We start from the raw sequence: 20,876 nt of genomic DNA, 5'->3' as shown, positions 1-20,876 counted from the left end.
ATCTACTTTGCATCACAATAAAATGTCATAATGATCTTGAAAGTAGATGAGACAGCATCAGAGTGCAGCTGGAACAGAAACACCAGACAGTTTGAAAGATAAGACACAAGAGGTTTCAAGCCCTGGAAATTATAGAAGGCAATAAAGCTAGTTGAAGAGCACTAATATGACGCAACAGAGATCAGTATTTCTTAACCTCAAGCTCAGGTTGTGTGTAATATTGTCAACAGAAATAAAACATTGACTAGAGGAATTTAAATAAAGATTTATGAAGTAGCTATAACTTTTTTCATATTTTCTAAAATACAGATTTCTTCCTTTCCCATACCACAGTTAAAAATAACAACCAAACTATCCTGTGGAAATTTTTATATTCACTATAAATTCTGGAAAACTGATTTGGTCGCTAGACAAAAGTTATTTATCAATTTTACACAATTATGTTTAGCTCTCTGCCCCTGAAATTCCCACACGTAAATTATCGTGGTAAACAACTTCTTACTTGGCATCTTTAAATGTTGTTTAAAAAAATCCCAAGGCATTTCACAGGAATATTTTCAGAGAAAATTTGATGCTGATTCACATGAAAATATAAGGACATGAGTAAAAGTCTGATCAAAGAGGTAAGTTTTAAGGAAGATCATAAAACGTATGCGACAACAATATTTTCACTTTTGATTTTATTGAACTGAAAAGTTGGAGCAGTGATGTCACTGATTACCATCAAGCTCTTTTCCACTGGAAGAGCCATTTATTAGCAGCATCTGTTATACGGCTGGTAAACACAATTTCAGCCCATAATGTCTAAAAAATGGCAACTTTCACAATGACATACGTAAATTTACCAAGCCAATTATCATACCAGGCTTTTTTTCATTTCATGGTTCCAGATGTCTTAAAAGCCTGAAATATACTCAAGTATTTCCCTGAACAATTGTAGACATTTCTGCCATAGTTTTCAATTCAGAAGATATGCAGCTAGTTTTATTCAAGGCGTTAGTTAGTCTGTTCTTTGACAGGTGACAGAGAGTACGCCTCTTACATCCCATGAGGAGCTAGGAATTGTTTTGCAATTTTTCCAGAAAAAAATATGAGTTGAATTCTCAAGGTTTCCGTTCAGAATAGATAGAAATATTTAATGGACAAACATTGGGCTTCTCAGACAAATCACTGGGATCAGCATTTGTGCTTATGCAATGTTGATGGTTATAAAAGTTCACCAAGAATATACTGCCTATTTAGTTGCTCACCTCTTAAGATGGTTGAATAGTTTAAAATCTCCTTTGCTGTTGGAAATTAACCTATAGCTTCTTCCCAAGTGATCAGACCTCCTATCTAGAAGTTTAACGCAACCACTCCTTTACATTTCAATTCACCATTCTTTGGAGCCTTTTAATTAACCCCAGTTCTTTTCATCGATTTGTACATCCTCTTAATTGGAACACTCTTCTAAATGCAATTATACCAGTTAGATTCTCCTCTTCCTCCTCAATCATTCCAAACAAAAATTAGAAGGTTAAATAGCATGAAATCATAAGTGATTAGTGAAGATTATTGGCAGAGTCAACCCCAAATGTAGTCGCATGCACATGGACTATTGTGTCTGAACTTTTATCAGCTCTGCATCATCTCCTTCCTTACCATCATTTCTCCCCATCATGACAATGAGAAAACTGAAATCTTTCCAGTAAAGCTCACCAACAAATTATATTAACTGAATCCAAGATTAAAGCTACATTTATAAACATACCATAAAAAAAAATTGAGCTCAAACAACCGTTCAAAGCTCGCAAAGCATCAAAATTGACCCTCTGAAATCCAGTTATTTTTTCTCAACAAAAAGCAAATGCAAATATTACAATACAGAAAAAAAAAAACAAAAAAAGACTAAAAGAAGTGAAATTTAAGGAGACCGACAGAGGAAGACGGGAAAGAGTGCGAGAGTGTGTGTGAGAAAGAGAGAGGGAGGATCACAGATTCAGGGAAGACAGGGACAGAGACAGTGAGAGAGTCAGAACAAGGGAGAGCTAAGAACAGAGTCAAAAGATACAGAGAGAGGGATGGTGAGAGAGATGTGTTCAGTTTGACTGGGATTTCACTCTTGCTTCTGGGGGTTCAGTGGGGAGGTGTTCAGTGTTTAGAAGGTGCAGTAACTGCAGGCTGTGGTCCTGCAGCCTGACTTTCAGACAGATGAGTCAGTGAGTGGCTTCTAGGATCTGACTGTGCACCACCTCAGCATTACAGCAGGGATCGAATTGTAAAAATTAACAGGGTTTCTTCATCTTATGGCCCAAGGGCCTAACGGTCAAAGCCCTGAGTGTACAACTGGCTTGTGAAAAGGTTTTGTCTTCCACAAGGTTTTATTGGTGGTGATCTGGAGGGGTGGGAGGGGAGTAGAATTTGATAATTTGGTGAAACCTTCTACGAAATTTCAAACCATTCAGTCTATGATCTGAACGTTGTATTGGAAACAAAATTGGCTTGACAGTAGGAGACTGAGTGTAGTGGTGGAGGGTTGTGACCAGAGGTGTTCTGCAGGGATTGGCACTGGGCCTACTTTTGTTTGTCAATTATATAACTGACTTGGATGAGAATTTAGGAGGCATGTTGAATAAGTTTGCAGATGACACCAAAATTGATGGTATAGTAGACGATGAAGAAGGTTACCTGAGATCACAAAGGTATCTTGATCAATTGGGCCGAGGCGGCTGGGGTTTAATTTGAGTTTTGGAAAAACAAACAAGTACAGGACTTATACAGTTAATGATAGAGCCTTGGGTAGTGGTGTCGAAAAGAAAGACCTAGGAATTCAGGTACATAGCTCTTTGGAAGTTGCACCACAACTGGTTAAGAAGGTGCTTAGGATGCTTGCCTTCATTGCTCAGACCTTTGAGTTTTGGGGTTGGGACATCATGTTGACGTTGTACAGGATTACTGAATTCCTACAGTGTAGAAACAGGCCATTTGATCCAACAAGTCCACATCAACCCACCGAAGAGTAACCCACCAAGACCCATTCCTCTACCCAATTATCCTATACTTACGCCTAACTAATGCACCTAACCTACACATCCCTAAACACTATGAACAATTTAGCATGGCCAATTCACATAACTTGCACATCTTTGGATCGTGGGAGGAAACCAGAGCAACCAGAGGAAACCCATGCAACTCCGCACGCAATCGCCAGTGGCTGGAATTGAACTCGGGTCCCTGGCGCTGTGAGGCAGCAGTGCTAACCACTGAGCCACTGTGCCACCATATGGTAAGGCCACTTTTGAAGTCCTGTATACTGTACTGGTCACTCTGCAGTAGGAAAGCAATTATTAAATTGGAGAGGGCTCAGAAAAGATTTATCAGGATGTTGCCAGGACTGGAGGTTTTCAATTATAGGGACAGGCTTGAACTTTTTTTTTAACACTAGAGTGCAGAAAGTTGAGGGCCTTATAGAAGTTTACAAAAATCACGAGAAAGCACAGATAAGTTGAATAGTAAAAGGTCTATTGGAGGAGTTCAAAAATAGGGCATATATTTTTAACGTAAGAGGAGAAAGATTTAAAAAGGGATCTGAGGTGTAACTTTTTCACACAGAGGGTAGTTCGTGTACGGAAATGAACTGCCAGAGGAAGTGGTAGAACAATGTAGTTACACTTAAAAGACAATTGTACAGTGAATAGGAAAGGTTTAGAGTGATATGGGCCAATGCAGGTAAGTCAGAGTAGTTTAGTTTGGGAAACTTGGTCAGCACGGATGAGTTGGGCTGAAGGGTCTGTTTGTGCTGCATTAATCTATTAAGAGAATGATTTAAAATGATTTTTTAAAAATTCAGAAAATATAGCATGGCATATTAAGTGAAAAATCTGAGATATTCGGAATGATGGCAGTCTGAAAAGTCTGGGTTGGGCTCTGTGTCATGCCCTAGGAAAGGTGGGCTCCGACTCCCTCTGCCTCCTCCCCCACCCACCCAATTAGCAACCCTTGAAAAAAAATTCAGTATAAAGCAGGCAGAACACCAAGAACCTTTTAAAATTTGGATTTGGAGGTTCTGGAGTCGAGATGAAGACGAATAAAGGAAAAGGAGCTCGGGAAGTGCAGCAGCGGGGCACTCCCCTACTGTGTCAGGCACATCCGCAATCACTGCTTTGACTCCCATGGTGGCACCTTTGAGCTTTGTGGAGCAGCAGCACGTACTCAGAGTTTGCAAAACTCTGTGCAAAAAAAATCAAAACAGCACTGGAACCGATTACTGCCATGCTGACAAAGCACGAGCAGGAGGTACATTCATTAGATCACCAAGTGGAAACAGTCAAGCAAAAGACCGCGGTAACGGAGAACTCAGAGGGATGGATCCAAACCTTGGAAGGCCAGGTTCGGGCCTTGCTGGAGCAGGTCGATGACCTCCAAATCAAGGTCAGAGAAAAAAAAACTTAGGTTTGGTTGGTCTTCTGGAGCGTGAGGACGGAGGGCGAGAATCAGGCCGAGTTCCTTGAGAAGTGTCTCCTGGAGTTGCTGGGGCTGGAGATCGAGTCAGGCCGGGGGAGTGTGAAGCGAGCCACCGGATCGCGGTGCTTAGGTCCAGGTCAGGTCAGTGCCCCTGCCCGGTCCTAGTGCGACTCCAGCACTATAAATGAAGTAGTTAATAATGGAAACATCCAGAAGACTGGGAAGGGATCCACAGGCAAGGTTTGAAAATAATGTTTTTTCCCAGGATTTTTCTGGGACCATAACTAAGAATAGGAAGTCTTTTGATGATGTCAAGAAAAAAATTAAGAGACTTGAATATTCAATATTCTGAGGTACCTAACAATACCATGTTTGAATTATGGGGGAAATCGGCCCATAACTTTGACTTGCCAGAAAATGCAAAAGAATTTGTGAATTCTCTGAAATAATGGACTTGGGCTGAGGGGGAAAGAGGAAAAGATGTTTGCGGACAATGGCATAATTTTTTTAATCTTCTCTTTCTTTGTTCTAAATTTGGTTTGATTAACATTGTATCCTTTTGGTAATTAACTTATGTCACTGTTCTTTTTTTTCGGAGTGAGAAGTGGTTAATGCTTTGGTGTAAAGACTTATGGAGTTGAGATATGGAGGGGAAGCATCCATTGTTAATTTTCATGAGTGTAAATAACATTTTTTTTCCCCAATCGCCTGGGTTTGGGGAGTGGCCTTAACTGGAAGGTGCCAGGATGGTTATAAGCGTGGGAGTGAATGCCCCTAATACGCAAGGCAGGGGAGATCTCTCAGGATTTGTGGTTTAAGTGTTTATTTGTTTAAGTTAGGAGTAGTAGTTAGTTGATTAGTTTAGCATTTATAGGAATAGTTTTTGGATTTTATAAGGTCTGTGTTTTTTGCCACTCGCTGCATATTGAATGGGCTTCTTCCTCTTGGGGAACTGGGGGCTGTAGTGTGCGGTCATGGCTAGCAATCTGTTCAGGTGGTCCATCTAGAATATAAAGGGGAGCCATTCCCCCATTAAAAGGAAAAAGGTGCTCTCAAACCTTAAGGAAAGGGTCAACGTTGCTCTGCTTCAAGAGACACATGTATCTGATAGGGAACATCTGAAGTTCCAGCAGGAGGGATAGGAGAAGGTATTCTTCTCCTCCTTCAACTTCAAAAGCAGTGGAGTGGCCAGACTGGTACAAAGGAACCTCCCATTTCAGGTGATTGATCAAATCGAGGATGAATATGGACTGTTCATCATTCTCAAGGCTCTGATACACGGAGAGGAGTGTGGCATCCTGAGCATTTACTGTCCTCCGGTGCATCCTCTCAAATGTTTAGTTGACGCAGTATCTAAATTAATGGCTCTTGGGGTGTGCTGCACGATTGTAAAGGAGACTTTAAATCGTCTCATGGACCCTGGGGTAGACAGAATGCCAAGAGGTATTTTGGGTACACTTCTGCCATCTAGTGGACTTGTGTAAGGAATTGGGGCAAGATGTATCTCCACCCTAATGGGAGGGATTTTACCTCTTATTCCAACCTGCACAGGTGCCTTATAAGGATTGATATGTTCTTTATTCTGTTGGTTTGTTTGGACTTGGTGTTGGCCTGCAGGATTGGGAGCATAACTATTTCTGACCATGCAGCAGTGTCCTTGGATGTTAAGGGCAAGGGTAGTGGAATAGACACACAGTGGGTGGCATGGTGGCTCAGTGGTTAGCACTGCTGTCTCATAGCACCGGGATCCCAGGTTTGGTTCTAGCCTAGGGTGACTGCCTGTGTGGAGTTTGCATATTCTCCCAGTGTCTGCACGGGTTTCCTCTGGGTGCTCCGGTTTCCTCTCCGAGTCCAAAGACGAGCAGTTCAGGTGAATTGGCCATGTTAAATTGCCCATAGTGTTAGGTGCATTAGTCAGAGGGAAATGGATCTGGATGGGTTACTCTTCGGAGGGTCGGTGTGGAGTTGTTGGGCCGAAGGGCCTGTTTCCACACTGTAGGGAATCTAATCTAAAAAGCACTTAAAACATGGAACTGTTTTTGTTGAGGGATGGCAATTTTGTCCAGTACCTTGTAAGAGAATTCAGGGCCTTCTGGGACATCAACTTGAGTACGGCCAGTAAACTATCGGTGCTTAGGGAGTCCACCAAAGCGTATTTAAGGGGTATGATTATTTCATATTCACCAATGAGAAAGGGGGAAGAGAGGAGAGCAGCAGCAAATGTTTGAGGCCCAGCTGAGTCGGCATATTATAACAAACCATCTGTAGTTAAGTTACAACGGGTCACGGCTCTCTGGGCTGCTCTGGACTCAGTGCTCACACAAGCGATGAAGAGAGGGGTCTCCTTTGCAAAGCAAAAGCTGTTTGAATATGAGGATAAGCCAAGTAGATACTTATCTGGCAAGGAAGTGCTCCTCAGTCCATTGTAGCTTTTAAGGAGAAAACTGGTAACATCACTTGCAAGCTGAGCCAGATTTCGTGAATTCTATGCAGAGTTATACTGGTCGGAGGGCTGTGGGGATGCACTAGTGAGAATGGAATCCTTTTTTGAAAACATGGGTCTCCCCAGTATAAACGCAGCACAGGCCTCCCTTTTAAATATACCTCTGGCAATACAAGAGGCGCAAGACGCAGTAAGGCAACTCCAAAGTCGCAAGGCACCCTGTCCAGACGTGTTTCCGAGTAAGTTTTACAAGGCGTTTATACACATTAGCTGAACCACGTCTGGAGATGTATAGTCATTCATAGAGCCAGGGCTGCCTTCCTCCCTCTCATAGGGAGGGCGATATCTCCCTTATTTTAAAGGAAGGGAAAGACCCAGAGGACTGCACATCATACAGACCTCTCATTGTTGAATGTAGACTCAAATTTTATCAAAGGTGCTGGCTCTGAGGTTGGAAAAGGTGTTGCCTGTTCTTATAAAAGACGACGATTTGGGTTTTAGCAAGGGCCGCAGCTCTTCCAATAATATCAGGAGGGTACAGAATATAGTGCAGGTTTGTCAGCAGAGATTGACTTCTGGCTCGGTGGTCTCTCTGGATGCAGAAAGGAGTTTGATCGGGTGGAGTGGCTGTCTCTCTTTGGTGTTCTGGACCATTTTGGTCTTGGGGAGGGGCCTTCGCCAGGTGGGTGGCAGTGTTATATAGAGACCCCAAGGCGGCTGTTATCACACATGGTGACAAATCGAATCATTTGAATGTGGGGAGAGGCAGCCAAGAGGGGATGTCTTCTCTCGCCGCTGCTGTTTACCTTGGTAATTGAGCAGTTGGTGGAGGCCATCCGAAAGGACCCTGAAATAGTGGCAAAGGTGGGACTTGGGGAACAGAAAATTAACTCATTATGTGGATGAGGTCCTTCCGTTTCTGGCTAACCTGGAAAATTCCATACCTCGGCTCATACAAAAAATTAAATTATGTGGCAGATTTTCTTCGGGATACAGGATAAATTTTTACAAAAATCAGAAGTCATGCCCATGGGAGGATTGGTGGAAGTGCCAGAACTGGAGGGTGGAACGAAGTTTCCTTTTTAGTGATCGCAGAAAGGTTTTCTCTACCTGGGAATTTTTATTACCCCTACCTTCCATCAAATGCACGGAGCTAATTTTGTGCAATTGTTTGAGAGGATGAAGCAGGACTTGCAGCGGTGGGAGGGATTACCAATATCATGGCTAGGTTGCATGGCTCTGATTAAAGGAATGTTCTTCCTTGGCTATTATATCCTATGAGGATGCTCCCGTTGCAGTTACCCAGACACATGCTGTGGAGGTTGACCAGCTGGCTTGGATCCTGTATTTGGTGCCATAGGTGCCCCCTAATTAAGTTTACCAAGCTGCAACTTTGAAGGGAGGGGGTGGGACCTCCCAGATCTGCAGAGATACCAAATAGGCACCCTGCTGTCATATGTGAGTGACTGGGTGCATAAGGACTAGAGGTTGATATGTCTTGGTGTTGAGGTCTGGCTGGCAAGGTGTCCCCCTCATCAATTTACTTGCTTATGGACAAGATGAGAAACTTGGCTGAGCACCCTGAGAGCCCAATTATCTTAAAGCATGGAGGATAATGTGGCACGGTGAGGGCAATTTGCTTAGGACTTCACCTTTCACCCCATTGGTGGGAGCCCCAGGATTTAGGCTGGGGTCAATGAACTCCCGCTTCAAAGCATGAGCAAGTAAGGAATCTCCTGTTTGAGAGATTTATTCAAGGGAGAGGTCTTGATGTCTTTCAACCAACTTCGTCAGAAATACGGGATTCCTAATAGGGACCTTTTTCAATACTTGCAGGTTAGGGATTATATACAGAAGACCACCACGGTCTTGGCACAGTCCTACAGGTCGGACATAGAGAGAGGAGTGGGGGGCACTCTCTTGATTAGTACCATATACCATTTGCAGCGAGAGGGAGCATCTTGGGGGATATGGAGAAACTCCATGGGACTTGAAATCAGGAGCTAGGAGAAGAAATTTCATTGGAAACATGAAGGAATGTAAAGAAAATCTCAATATGCAATAAAGCACAAGCAATGCAATTGAAGATCCTTCACAGGCTCCATAGGGCACTAGAGAGGTTAGCAAAGTTGAGGAAATGATCTTCTCTGAAATGTCCCAAATGTAAAATCAGCATAGGCGCCCACACACGTTGCTTTTGGTCCTGCTCCAAGATTCGCAGATGTTGGGGTGCCATAGTGAATGAGCTGGGGAAGATCCTGGGAATTGTAGTTAAGACAGATCTCGTATACCTTCTTTTGGGACTACTGAATCTGCCCTCTCTGGATGAGCACAGAAAGAGGTTACTGAACATTCTTACACACTGTGCAAGGAAGAACACCCTAATGGGAGAAAGTGAGGACTGCAGATGCTGGAGATCAGAGCTGAAAAATGTGTTGCTGGAAAAGCGCAGCAGGTCAGGCAGCATCCAAGGAGCAGGAGAATTGACGTTTCGGGCATAAGCCCTTCTTCAGGAATGAGGAGGGTGTGGCAAGTGGACTGAGATAAAAGATAGGAAGGAGGGGCATTGGGAATGCGATAGGTAGAAGGAGGTTAAGGTGAGGGTGATAGGCCGGCGAGGGGGTGGGGGCGGAGAGGTCGGGAAGAAGGTTGCAGGTCAAGAAGGCGGTGCTGAGCCCGAGGGTTGGGACTGAGATAAGGTGGGAGGTGGAAGGGAAATGAGGAAGCTGGAGAAATCTGCATTCATCCCTTGTGGTTGGAGGGTTCCTAGGCGGAAGATGATGCGTTCTTCCTCCAGGTCTGGCGATGGAGGAGGCCAAGGACCTGCACGTCCTTGGCGGAGTGGGAGGGGGAGCTAAAATGTTCAGCCACGGGGCGGTTGGGTTAGTTGGTCCGGGTGTCCCAGAGGTGTTCTCTGAAACGTTCCGCAAGTAGGCGGCCTGTCTCCCCAATGTAGAGGAGGCCACATCGGGTGCAACAGATGCAGTAAATGATGTGTGTGGAGGTGCAGGTGAATTTGTGACGGATATGAAAGGATCCCTTGGGGCCTTGGAGGGAAGTGAGGTGGGGCGAGGTGTGGGCACAAGTTTTGCATTTCTTGCAGTTGCAGGGGAAGGTGCTGGGAGTGGAGGTTGGGTTGGTGGGGGGTGTGGACCTGACGCAGGAGTCACGGAGGGAGTGGTCTTTCCAGAACGCTGATTGGGGAGGGGAGGGAAATATATCCTTGGTGGTGGGGTCTGTTTGGAGGTGGCGGAAATGATGAAGGATGATACGATGTATCTGGAGGTTGGTGGGGTGGTAGGTGAGGACCAGTGGGGTTCTGTCCTGGTGGAGTTTGGAGGGGCGGGGTTCAGGGCGGAGGAGCGAGAAGTGGAGGAGATGTGGTGGAGAGCATTGTCAGCCACGTCTGAGGGGAAATTGCGGTCTTTGAAGAAGGAGGCCATCTGGGTTGTTTGGTACTGGAATTGGTCCTCCTGGGAGCAGATGCGGTGGAAGCGAAGGATTTGGGAATATGGGATGGCATTTTTACAGGGGGCAGGGTGGAAGGAGGTGTAATCTAGGTAGCTGTGGGAGTCGATCGATTTATAGTAAACGTCCGTGTTGAGTCGGTCGTCCAAGATAGAAATGGAGAGGTCTAGGAAGGGGAGGGAGGAGTCTGAGACGGTCCAGGTAAATTTGAGGTCGGGGTGGAAGGTGTTAGTAAAGTGGATGAACTGTTCAACCTCCTCATGGGAGCACGAGGTAGCACTGAAACAGTCATTGATGTAGTGGAGGAAAAGGTGGGGGGCTGATGCCAGTGTAGCTGCGGAAGATGGACTGCTCCACATATCCGACGAAGAGGCAGGCATAGCTGGGGCCCATGCGGGTGCCCACGGCTACTCCTTTGGTTGGGAGGAAGTAGGAGGATTGGAAAGAGAAGTTGTTCAGAGCGAGGACTAGTTCAGTCAGTCGAAGGAGGGTGTCCGTGGAAGGGTACTGGTTGGTTCGGCGGGAAAGGAAGAAAAAATACATCATATCATCCTTCGTCATTTCCGCCACCTCCAAACAGACCCCACCACCAAGGATATATTTCCCTCCCCTCCCCTATCAGCGTTCCGGAAAAACTACTCCCTCCGTGACTCCCTCGTCAGGTCCACACCCCCCACCAACCCAACCTCCACTCCCAGCACCTTCCCCTGCAACTGCAAGAAATGCAAAACTTGCACCCACACCTTCCCCCCTCACTTCCCTCCAAGGCCCCTTGGGATCCTTCCGCCACAAATTCACCTGCACCTCCACACACATCATTTCTGCATCCGCTGCACGCGATGTGGCCTCCTCTACATTGGGGAGACAGGCCGCCTACTTGCGGAATGTTTCAGAGAACACCGCTGGGTCACCCGCACCAACCAACCCAACCACACCTTGGCTCAACACTTCAACTCCCCCTCCCGCGCCGCCAAGGACATGCAGGTCCTTGGCCTCCTCCATCGCCAGACCATGGCAACATGACGCCTGGAGGAAGAGCGCCTCATTTTCCACCTAGGAACTTTCCAACCACAAGCGATGAATGCAGATTTCTCCAGCTTCCTCATTTCCCCTCCCCCCCACCTTATCTCAGTCCCAACCCTCGGACTCAGCACCGCCTTCTGGACCTGCAATCTTCTTCCCGACCTCTCCACCCCCACCCCCTCTCCGGCCTATCACCCTCACCTTAACCTCCTTCCACATATCACATTCCCAACGTCCCTCCCCCAAGTCCCTCCTCCCTACCTTTTATCTCAGCCCACTTGGCACACCCTCCTCATTCCTGAAGAAGGGCTTATGCCTGAAACGTCGATTCTCCTGCTCCTTTGATGCTGCCTAACCTGCTGCGCTTTTCCAGCAACACATTTTTCAGAACATCCTAATGAACTGGATATCAGAAAAAACCCCAGACCTTGTGGGATGGTGCAGACTTGTGATGGAGTACATTCCCCAAGATTATCTGACTAATATAGTGCACCATGGAACAGAGCAATTTTATAAGACATGGCAGCCATTTCTAAATTACGTAGACATGGACCTATCAGCGGTACTGATTAGGGCCGTTATGTAGCCATAAGGGCCGTTAGTGGTGGTCTGGGGACTGGTAGGCCTAGTGACTACGGGTATAATAACAGTTGCTCCCGTGGATGGGAGCTTCGGTGGAGGTGCAGCAAGTGCAGTGATGTAATTTAATTTGATTGTAATTTAAGTTAATTCTATTTTATTTAATTTAAGTTTATTTTAACTAGAGTTAAGTAAATATGAGAGTAGCAGGTAGTTTATTGTTAATATTGCTGTAGTATAATAGTGTGACATTTCTATTTTTCTGTATTTTTAGAGTTTTTTTCTTAATAAAATTTTTTCAAAAAAATATATAAAAGTGAAAAATGCAATGCAGAGTTGAAGTTGGTTGAAAATCTCCAAGAAGCAGTTAAATGCTTTTGTAGAGAAAATATTTACTATCATCTCAATATTAGATGGTGAATGTCATTGTTAAACAGCATTAGGTTCCAACAGAATTCAGAATTTAATGGTCCTGTAGATTTTTGCAAATGTATTGAACCTCAAACAATCCTGAAAATAAACAATTATTTGTCATTAACAGTATCTCGGTCTTCACTTGATAAACAATTTAATGTTCTTGTACATGGGGAGGACTGGAGATGGCAAGAATAGCGCAGAATTGTCTCTCTTTTCTCAATTAATATCCAAATGTGAACCATAGTGCCCTCTGCTGCCCTGGCTGAAATCAACTAACCAGAAAAGACTGAATTTGAACAAGGATCGTGCCAGTGCTGCAAGATTCCATCACCCACTCTAATAAAACCACTGAGCCACCCAGACCCCATTATTTTCACAAATGCTTACTCTCTACAATAATGGAGGCTGCTAATATGTTTATTCATCACATACAATGAAATTCCTGACATGATAATTATTGATGTTCAAAACCATTGAACCTCTCTCCCTACTTTAATTTCTTGTATTTATCCATACAGTCCAAATAAATCATTAACATATTTGAACATGGACTTAACTTCCATGGATTTGTTCAGAGAGTTGCTTACTAACAGCTAAAGCAACATGCTTAATTCATTCATTTAATTATATAATGTACCAAAGTTATGGAGCAACAAGGCATCTTAGCCTAGAATTTCTTGCTCCAATAAGCAACCCTTCCACACATTGTGAACTCCAGCATAGGTTAAAGAAATTCAAGCATAAATGAATCACAAATGCCTGCTTTCACAATACACCAAACCTTTCTCAACCTTTTATCTGAATCTCCATTAAGTTTGTTCAGACAATCTTCTCCCAGCAGCCATTGGCCCACCAGCCACCAACCACCAAACAAGGACAAAGGATTTTCCATTTTTATGCAGGTTCGGGATATGTGTAACCTTATGCACTTTTTTTTTAAATGTCTTCAGCCATATTTGAATTTATGTTTAGCAAAATCAACAGCTATTAACAGTGACTACAAGAGATCCGGGTTCAATTCCCGCCTCAGGCGACTAACTGTGTGGAGTTTGCACGTTCTCCCCGTGTCTGCGTGGGTTTCCTCCGGGTGCTCCGGTTTCCTCCCACAGTCCAAAGATGTGCAGGTCAGGTGAATTGGCCATGCTAAATTGCCCGTAGTGTTAGGTAAGGGGTAAATGTAGGGGTATGGTGGGTTGCGCTTCGGCGGTGTGGACTTGTTGGGCCGAAGGGCCTGTTTCCACACTGTAAATAATCTAATCTAATCAAGACTAAACCGAATGAAAGAAAGATAATCTGGGTAGACACCCATATCAGAAAATAGTTGTGACCTACCTCCCATAAACTTATTCGGCAATCAATACAAAACAAATGTCCAGAGGAAGGGTCACTGAACCCGCAACATTAACTCTGATTTCTCACCACAGATGCTGCCAAATTTGCTGAGTTTTTCCCAGCAACTTCAGTTTAAGTTTCTGAAAAATAATGTGACGATCCTGACATTGAATGTCACTTCATGGTAAGTGCTTATAGTGACCTTTGTCACAAAGAGATACTTTAATTTCTAATGATTTACCTGTTGTTTTGGGATAAATTTGGTAAAAGTCAAAACCTACCCAGCAAGCTCATTTGAGAAAAAAATTGACGGGACTCAAAACTGGTCGACACCATAGTCCTTTAAATGCTAATGAACTGAATTTTTGAGAGTAAACAGTTCTTTTTGGATGATGTGCCTGCTCATAAATAATAGTCAACTTTAAAAATGTCAGCTGTTGGAGCTACTTAATACATGATTGCTTTGGTTATTGAATTGTAGGTTAGTCAAGTCAGGAACTATTTTAATATTAATAAGTATTTCATGACTTCTGAAAGAATAATGTATTGTGTATTTATGTTTGTTCTAGTCCAAAAAGTCAGAGTTCCTGGTTTAAAAATACTTCTCTTACACATATTCTACTAAACATGCTGACTCCTGTATGTCTTTTGCTGGAATCAAATAACATCAATCGGAAACCATATTTCACTGTAAAATATTAACATTTGTAATTAACAAACTAATAGCTGAATAGGAAAATGGTGAGTGTGTTCAAAGTTTAATAGAGACAAATGAAAGCCCTTGCTACTAAACTCAGCTGCATTTAGTCATTTGTTATCTTACGAGCGTGTTCGGAATGCAGATATGTGATCCTTAAAACTTAACAGCTGTGCCTTCTCATTCTAATCAAAAATACACTGGTAACATTTAATATGCATTTACTTGTGACATCACAAGGCAATATTTTGGCTGAGATGTCTGCAGAAGTGAATAATGTATTCAAGTAAGCATTTTTAAAATCAGTTACAAGCGAATGTGTTGGGGATTAGAAAACATAACTAGCTTTATATTTTTCCCCCCCATCATGTCGCTACAATTATAGGATTTAAAAAAGATTATTTTGGAACTGTTCCTTTAACTTTAAATTAAGGTAAAACAAAGCAAATCATGTCAGCTGTTTTGAAGGCAACCTGCATGCAAGCCTAGGTGATTGTAAGAGATTAATGTGCTCCAAATTATTGATTTGCATGGAAGAAGGTGAAGTGTTTATAGTTTACGACAATGGCAGCAGCTCAAAAATTAACAGTGGATACACCAATAGTCTCTAAAATCATTTTGAGAATGCCAGGGTTGTAAACAGTTTTGTTCTGAATTGTACATTTATTTACAAGATATTACAGAGTTGAGGTCTCAAGGACAGCTAATCAACCCAGCATTTCAACCTAAGTACAATGCTCAACTGATTCACATTGCCATGGAGATGGGAAGATTCTGCAATATTAGAAAACTCACATTAGAAGTTAGTCTGCCAGAATCAGAGAAAGGGAGAGTAGCCATAGGCTGCAAAACACAGTGCCTCACCAAACAGGAATGCTCACACTCAGATTAATAAGATTGATCCTATGTGGGTTAAAACCAGGCCAGAAAATTCAGCTAACTTGCAACTGAGAAAGTCCTTTTGGGGAGGGAAGATCCTCACTGTGATGAATAAATAGTCTGGATTTAAAAAGTTCCTAGGCTGAGAAATTAAAAGCTCCCTTTGGAGCGAAAGTGTCACCTTGGACTGGTTCTTGAAGAATTGACTATTGATGTAAAAGAACAGTGTAAAATATATGAAATGCGTTTTCAGTGATACTAAAAGGAGACATCACATGTTCTGTTTTAAAGTACAAGTTACCTACAAAAGGTAGATAACAGAGTTGAGTCTTTTGTTACAGTACAAGTCTTATAACATGAAGGTCTTCATTATCCTTTTAACTGTTAACCAAGTTTTTGTTTTTAAAAGCTATCCACCTCTACAGAAGATTATAAATAGTATGTTAAAACATTTGGGGATATTATTAAAAATACAGATCAGATAACAAAGTTCCTGATAGCTTGTTGAAAAGTTGGAAACTGTTCTATTTTGCCCATAACATGGTAAACAAATGATGGTAGCTAAATGAAAATCAATAACACAAATAAAAAGAATCAAAATAATGACTTGCTGGATGTTTGTTTTTAAGTAAAGCAGTTCACTGCAAACAATTATGGTACGCTTTATAGCAATATTGAAAAATATAACCACTACAGACAAAGTATTGCTTGGTTTGATCCTGGGATTTAGCTTTTATACATAGAAAATATTTCAAAACATAAATCACTGAAGCCCTTTGTTTGCACTTGAGATTTGTGAAATTACATCTGAATGGTTAAGTCATTATTCCTTGCCCTCATATCCTAATCATCATAAAGTTAAAATCATCCAAAACAGTCTTGCCTCTGTCTTTGCTTACACTAAGTCCTGTTCACTTACCATCTCGTTGCTCACAGACCTGCACCACTCCAGTTTAAAATTAGCATTCCTGTTTTCAAATCCCTCTTGGTCCTGTTACTCCCCATCACTTTCTGAACCCCTCCAATCCCCAACTCCTTCAGTATCCCTATTTTATTTTGCTCCCTAAAATATCTGGTGGTGGAGCGGGTAGTGTCTTTGCCTTGGAGCCAGAAGTTCCAGAGATCGTTCCTGTTTGATGACCCCTGAAGGTGCTTCCACAATGTGGTGGGAGTGTTTGATGCGGAGTAAGCTACAACGTTTGGCAACAGAGCTGGTGATCTATTCTAGATGAAACTAGCCATAGAAACATGCTTTGTATGAAGTAGATAGACAAGAGAACGCCATCCAAATATGTGCAGGGCAGGTGAATTGGCCTTGCTAAATGGCCCATAGTGTTAGGTGCATTAGTCGGAGGGAAACAGGTCTGGGTGGGTTACTCTTCAGTGTGTCGGTGTGGTCTGGTTGGGGCAAAGGGCCTGTTTCCACACTGTAGGGAATCTAATCTCGTTCTTCCTTCAAAATGTTCCGGAAACATTCTGAGCAAGCTTTTGATCATTTGTCCTATTCCTCAATTTACATGGCTCCATAGCTAATCTTGCTTTATTATGTTCATGTGAAGCACTTTAGAAAAGAAGATTACACAAAAAGGTGCTACATAAATACACATCTGTGTATGTAAAATCTCCGGTTTCCCATTATGCATTTTATCCAACTGGGCAATCTTCTGAATTGATGATTTGGGGACTTCTAAAACTAATCAAAGCAGATGTTTTGGTACTTAATTAGTCAATTATTTAATTTAATCCTCAAGCATTTCATTTAATTAAGAAAATAGTATTCACTTTTAAAACATCATTTGCAGCAAATGTGCTTTAATTTAACTTGATTTATTTCCTATTAGCGATGTTGGGCTATAATTACGCTGGTTTGTTTCTCCGGCGTAGGCTAATTAGAGAGAATTTAAGCGTAACTTGACACGAGAAATTTACACAGGAACAGGCGAAAGTCAAACGTAACTTCTCAATTACGCCCGCGCAAGAAATTTCAGTTCATTCGAAGCAAGACGAACAGCGACAGTAACCTTTCATCTGCTAAAGGATTCCCAGCAGTGGCACCCATTCTATTCTTTCGTAACTGAGAGTATACCGGTAGGTAGCACAGTCTAGATCAGAGTGGTGCTGGAAAAGCACAGCAGGGCAGGCAGCATCCGAGGAGCAGGAACGTCGACGTTTCGGGCAAAAGCCCTTCTTGCCTGACCTGCTGTGATTTTCCAGCACCACTCTCATCTAGACTCTGGTTTCTAGAATCTGCAGTCCTTGTTTTTAAACCGGTAAACAGCACAGATCAAGCAAACATGGTACATTTATACTCGGGTAGATAGTAAAATGAAACAAATCGGCAACTCTGAAATTAGACTAAATCATTAAATACTTAAAAAGATATCGACAAAATCACCCCAGTTCCATGCACCAACCACAAAACACCATTCACTTTAATATTCAAGGTAACCAGGTGTAGCCACAATAACCATCCAGGAGGCTGTCCCCAGTCATTTAGCCTGGTGGGGAATCAATGCCTATCAGCTGCTGGTTGGCTGTCTGGAAATTGACTCCATGTACAACACAGCACGCCAAATGAACAATCATTTCAAAATAAGGAACGCAGTAAATGCACACTCAAGGGCTCTGGAGAACTGGGTTTATAAACTAGTGTTTGCAAAATTAAGTTGTTTGGGAGGTAGGCTTAGGTGCAACTTTAAAGAACATCTCCCGTGAAAGGGGCTTGTCTTCCAGAGGAAACGCCAGACTACAAAGAGTAGCGAGCAGCAAACTGCACAAGTAACGTGTGTGGTTAAAGATCGCGATTGGCAGCGCCTTGTTCTCTCTGCCTTCAGCTGACAGCCGAGTGAACGTGTGAGTGAAATGCAATGAGCAGGTTTTCTTTCCCAGCCAGCTCTCCCTCCCCCCACGCCTTTTTTTTTACCTCTGTCGTGGTCAGCTTGCAGACATGAAGGCATGTTCTTCTTCCAGACCGGCATCTTCTAATGGAACTCATTCAAAAAGCTGGCAGTAGGAGCTGTGGAGGTTCGTCGTTGTCAGTCGATGGGAGGGAGAGCGAGGCGGGGAGCTCGGTGCGGTCTCCGCTAAACGGCGGCCTCGCTATCCAGGCAAGGGGCTCTCCCCACTCACCACAGCCAGACACACACACACGGATTAAAAGGATTTGCAAACTTTAACGGGAAGAGAGCAAAAGCGAAGCAATCTTCGGAATCCCACTTTACCAGGATACAAATGTTACATTTTCTGAACACACGGATATTGAGACCTGGCCTTTTTTTATATATATAAAAAGGAAACCCCTCTCTCTTTTACACACACATGCAGCTTTTAATCCTTCTCGTGTACAGACCAGATTCTTCCAAGTGTGAATTCAGGTGGAAACAAAAATCCTTTGGTAATGTATTAAAAATGGACGAGTCGAACTTCTGAGTAGTCTGAGGAAAAATGGTGCAGTCCATTCATGAGTTGAAACGGTCACTGGAGTAGTAATCGTTTAGGGAACTGCACAGCAAACTTCATATTAACTGGCACGCTCGCCTTTTCTTATTTAATTACAATGGCACCCCGGCTGCGCCCAGAGTCACCAGACAACAATTATCACAGTCAATATTTGCCATCCCAGCTACAATGCAATATTCACACACCTTACCATTGAGCACAATAAGACCATTGACATAGAAGCAGAAATTAGGCCATTCAGCCCATCCAGTCTGCTCCGCTATTCAATCATGGCTAACGTTTCTCAACCCCATTCTTCCCCATAACCCTTCATCCCCTTGGAAATCAAGAACCAATCTATCTCAGTCTTAAAAATACTCAATGACCAGGCCTCCACAACCTTCTGTGGCATTGAATTCCATAGATTCACCACTCTCTGGCTGAAGAAGTTTTTCCTTACCTCCATTGTCTTCCCTTTTATGGTAAGGCTGTGTTAGTCACTCCTACAAATGGAAACATCTTCTCAACATGCGCTCTGTCCAGGCCATTCAGAATTCAATAAGTTTCAATTAGATTTCCCCCCTCATCCTTCTAAACTCCATCAAGTATAGATGGAAACAGACCCTTCAGTCCAACCTGTCCATGCTGACCCGATATCCCAACCCAACCTAGTCCCACCTGCCAGCACTCGGCCCATATCCCTCCAAACCCTTCCTATTCATATACTCATCCAAATGCCTCTTAAATGTTGCAATTGTACCAGCCGCCGCCATCACCACATCCTCTGGCAGCCCATTCCATACACATACCACCCTCTGCATGAAAACATTGCCCCTTAGGTCTCTTTTATATCTTTCCCCTCTCACCCTAAACCTATGCCCTCTAGTTCTGGACTCCCTGACCCTAGGGAAAAGACTTTGTCGATTTATCCTATCCATGCTGCTCATAATTTTGTAAACATCTATAACGTCACCCCTCAGCCTCTGACGCTCCAGGGAGAACATCCCCAGCCTGTTCAGCCTCTCCCTGTAGCTCAGATCCTCCAACTCTTGCAACATCCTTGTAAATCTTTTCTGAACCCTTTCAAGTTTGACAACATCTTTTCGATAGGAAGGAGACCAGAATTGCACGCAATATTCCAACAGTGGCCTAACATATTCCTGTACAGCTGCAACAAGACCTCCCAACTCCTGTAATCAATACTCTGACCAATAAAGGAAAGCATATCTACCTGCGACTCCACTTTCAAGGAGCTATGAACCTGCACTCCAAGGTCTCTTTTTTCAGCAACACTCCCTAGGACCTTACCATTAAGTGTATAAGCCCTGCTAAGATTTGCTTTCCCAAAATGAAACACCTCTCATTTATCTGAATTAAACTCCATCTGCCACTTCTCAGCCCACTGGCCCATCTGGTCAAGATCCTGTTGTAATCTGAGTTAACCCTCTTCGCTGTCCCCTACACCTCCAATTTTGGTGTCATCTACAAACTTACTAACTGTGAGAAAGTGAGAACTGCAGATGCTGGAGATCAGAGCTGAAAAATGTGTTGCTGGAAAAGCGCAGCGGGTCAGGCAGCATCCAAGGAGCAGGAGAATCGACGTTTCTGGCATAAGCCCATTCCTGAAGAAGGGCTTATGCCCGAAATGTCGATTCTCCTGCTACTTGGATGCTGCCTGACCTGCTGTGCTTTTCCAGCAACACATGTTTCAAACTTACTAACTGTACCTCTTATGCTAACATCCAAATCATTTATGTAAATGACAAAACGTAGAGGGCCCAGCACTGATCCTTGTGGCTCTCCACTGGTCACAGGCTTCCAGTCTGAAAAACAACCCTCCACCACCACCTACCTTTGAGCCAGTTCTGTATCCAAATGGCTAGTTCTCCCTGTGTCCCATGAGATCTAACCTTGCTAATCAGTCTCCCATGGGGAACCTTGCCAAACGCCTTACTGAAGTCCATACAGATCACATCTACTGCTCTGCCCTCATCAAGCTTCTTTGTTATTTCTTCAAAAAACTCAATCAAGTTTGTGAGACATGATTTCCCACGCACAAAGCCATTTGACTATCCCGAATCAGTCCTTGCCTTTCCAAATACATGTACATCCTGTCCCTCAGGATTCCCTCCAACAACTTGCCCACCACCGATGTCA

General features: G+C 43.4%; 1 protein-coding gene across 1 annotated transcript in view; it reads right to left on the bottom strand.

The window, feature by feature from the left end:
• grip1 (glutamate receptor interacting protein 1) overlaps positions 1–18,682 on the bottom strand; it is a 472,826-nt gene extending 454,144 nt beyond the window's left edge. Inside the window, exon 1 of the mRNA XM_072551567.1 lies at positions 18,205–18,682. Coding sequence (XP_072407668.1) covers positions 18,205–18,259 — 55 coding nt within the window. The 5' untranslated portion in view covers positions 18,260–18,682. The remainder of the gene's footprint in view (positions 1–18,204) is intronic.
• Positions 18,683–20,876: the final 2,194 nt, after the last annotated feature.

The sequence above is a fragment of the Chiloscyllium punctatum genome, chromosome 32 (genome assembly GCF_047496795.1).
Source record: "Chiloscyllium punctatum isolate Juve2018m chromosome 32, sChiPun1.3, whole genome shotgun sequence".
NCBI lineage: Eukaryota > Metazoa > Chordata > Chondrichthyes > Orectolobiformes > Hemiscylliidae > Chiloscyllium > Chiloscyllium punctatum.
The sequence above is the reverse complement of the archived record's forward strand: the minus strand, read 5'-3'. Positions and strand labels throughout refer to the sequence as shown.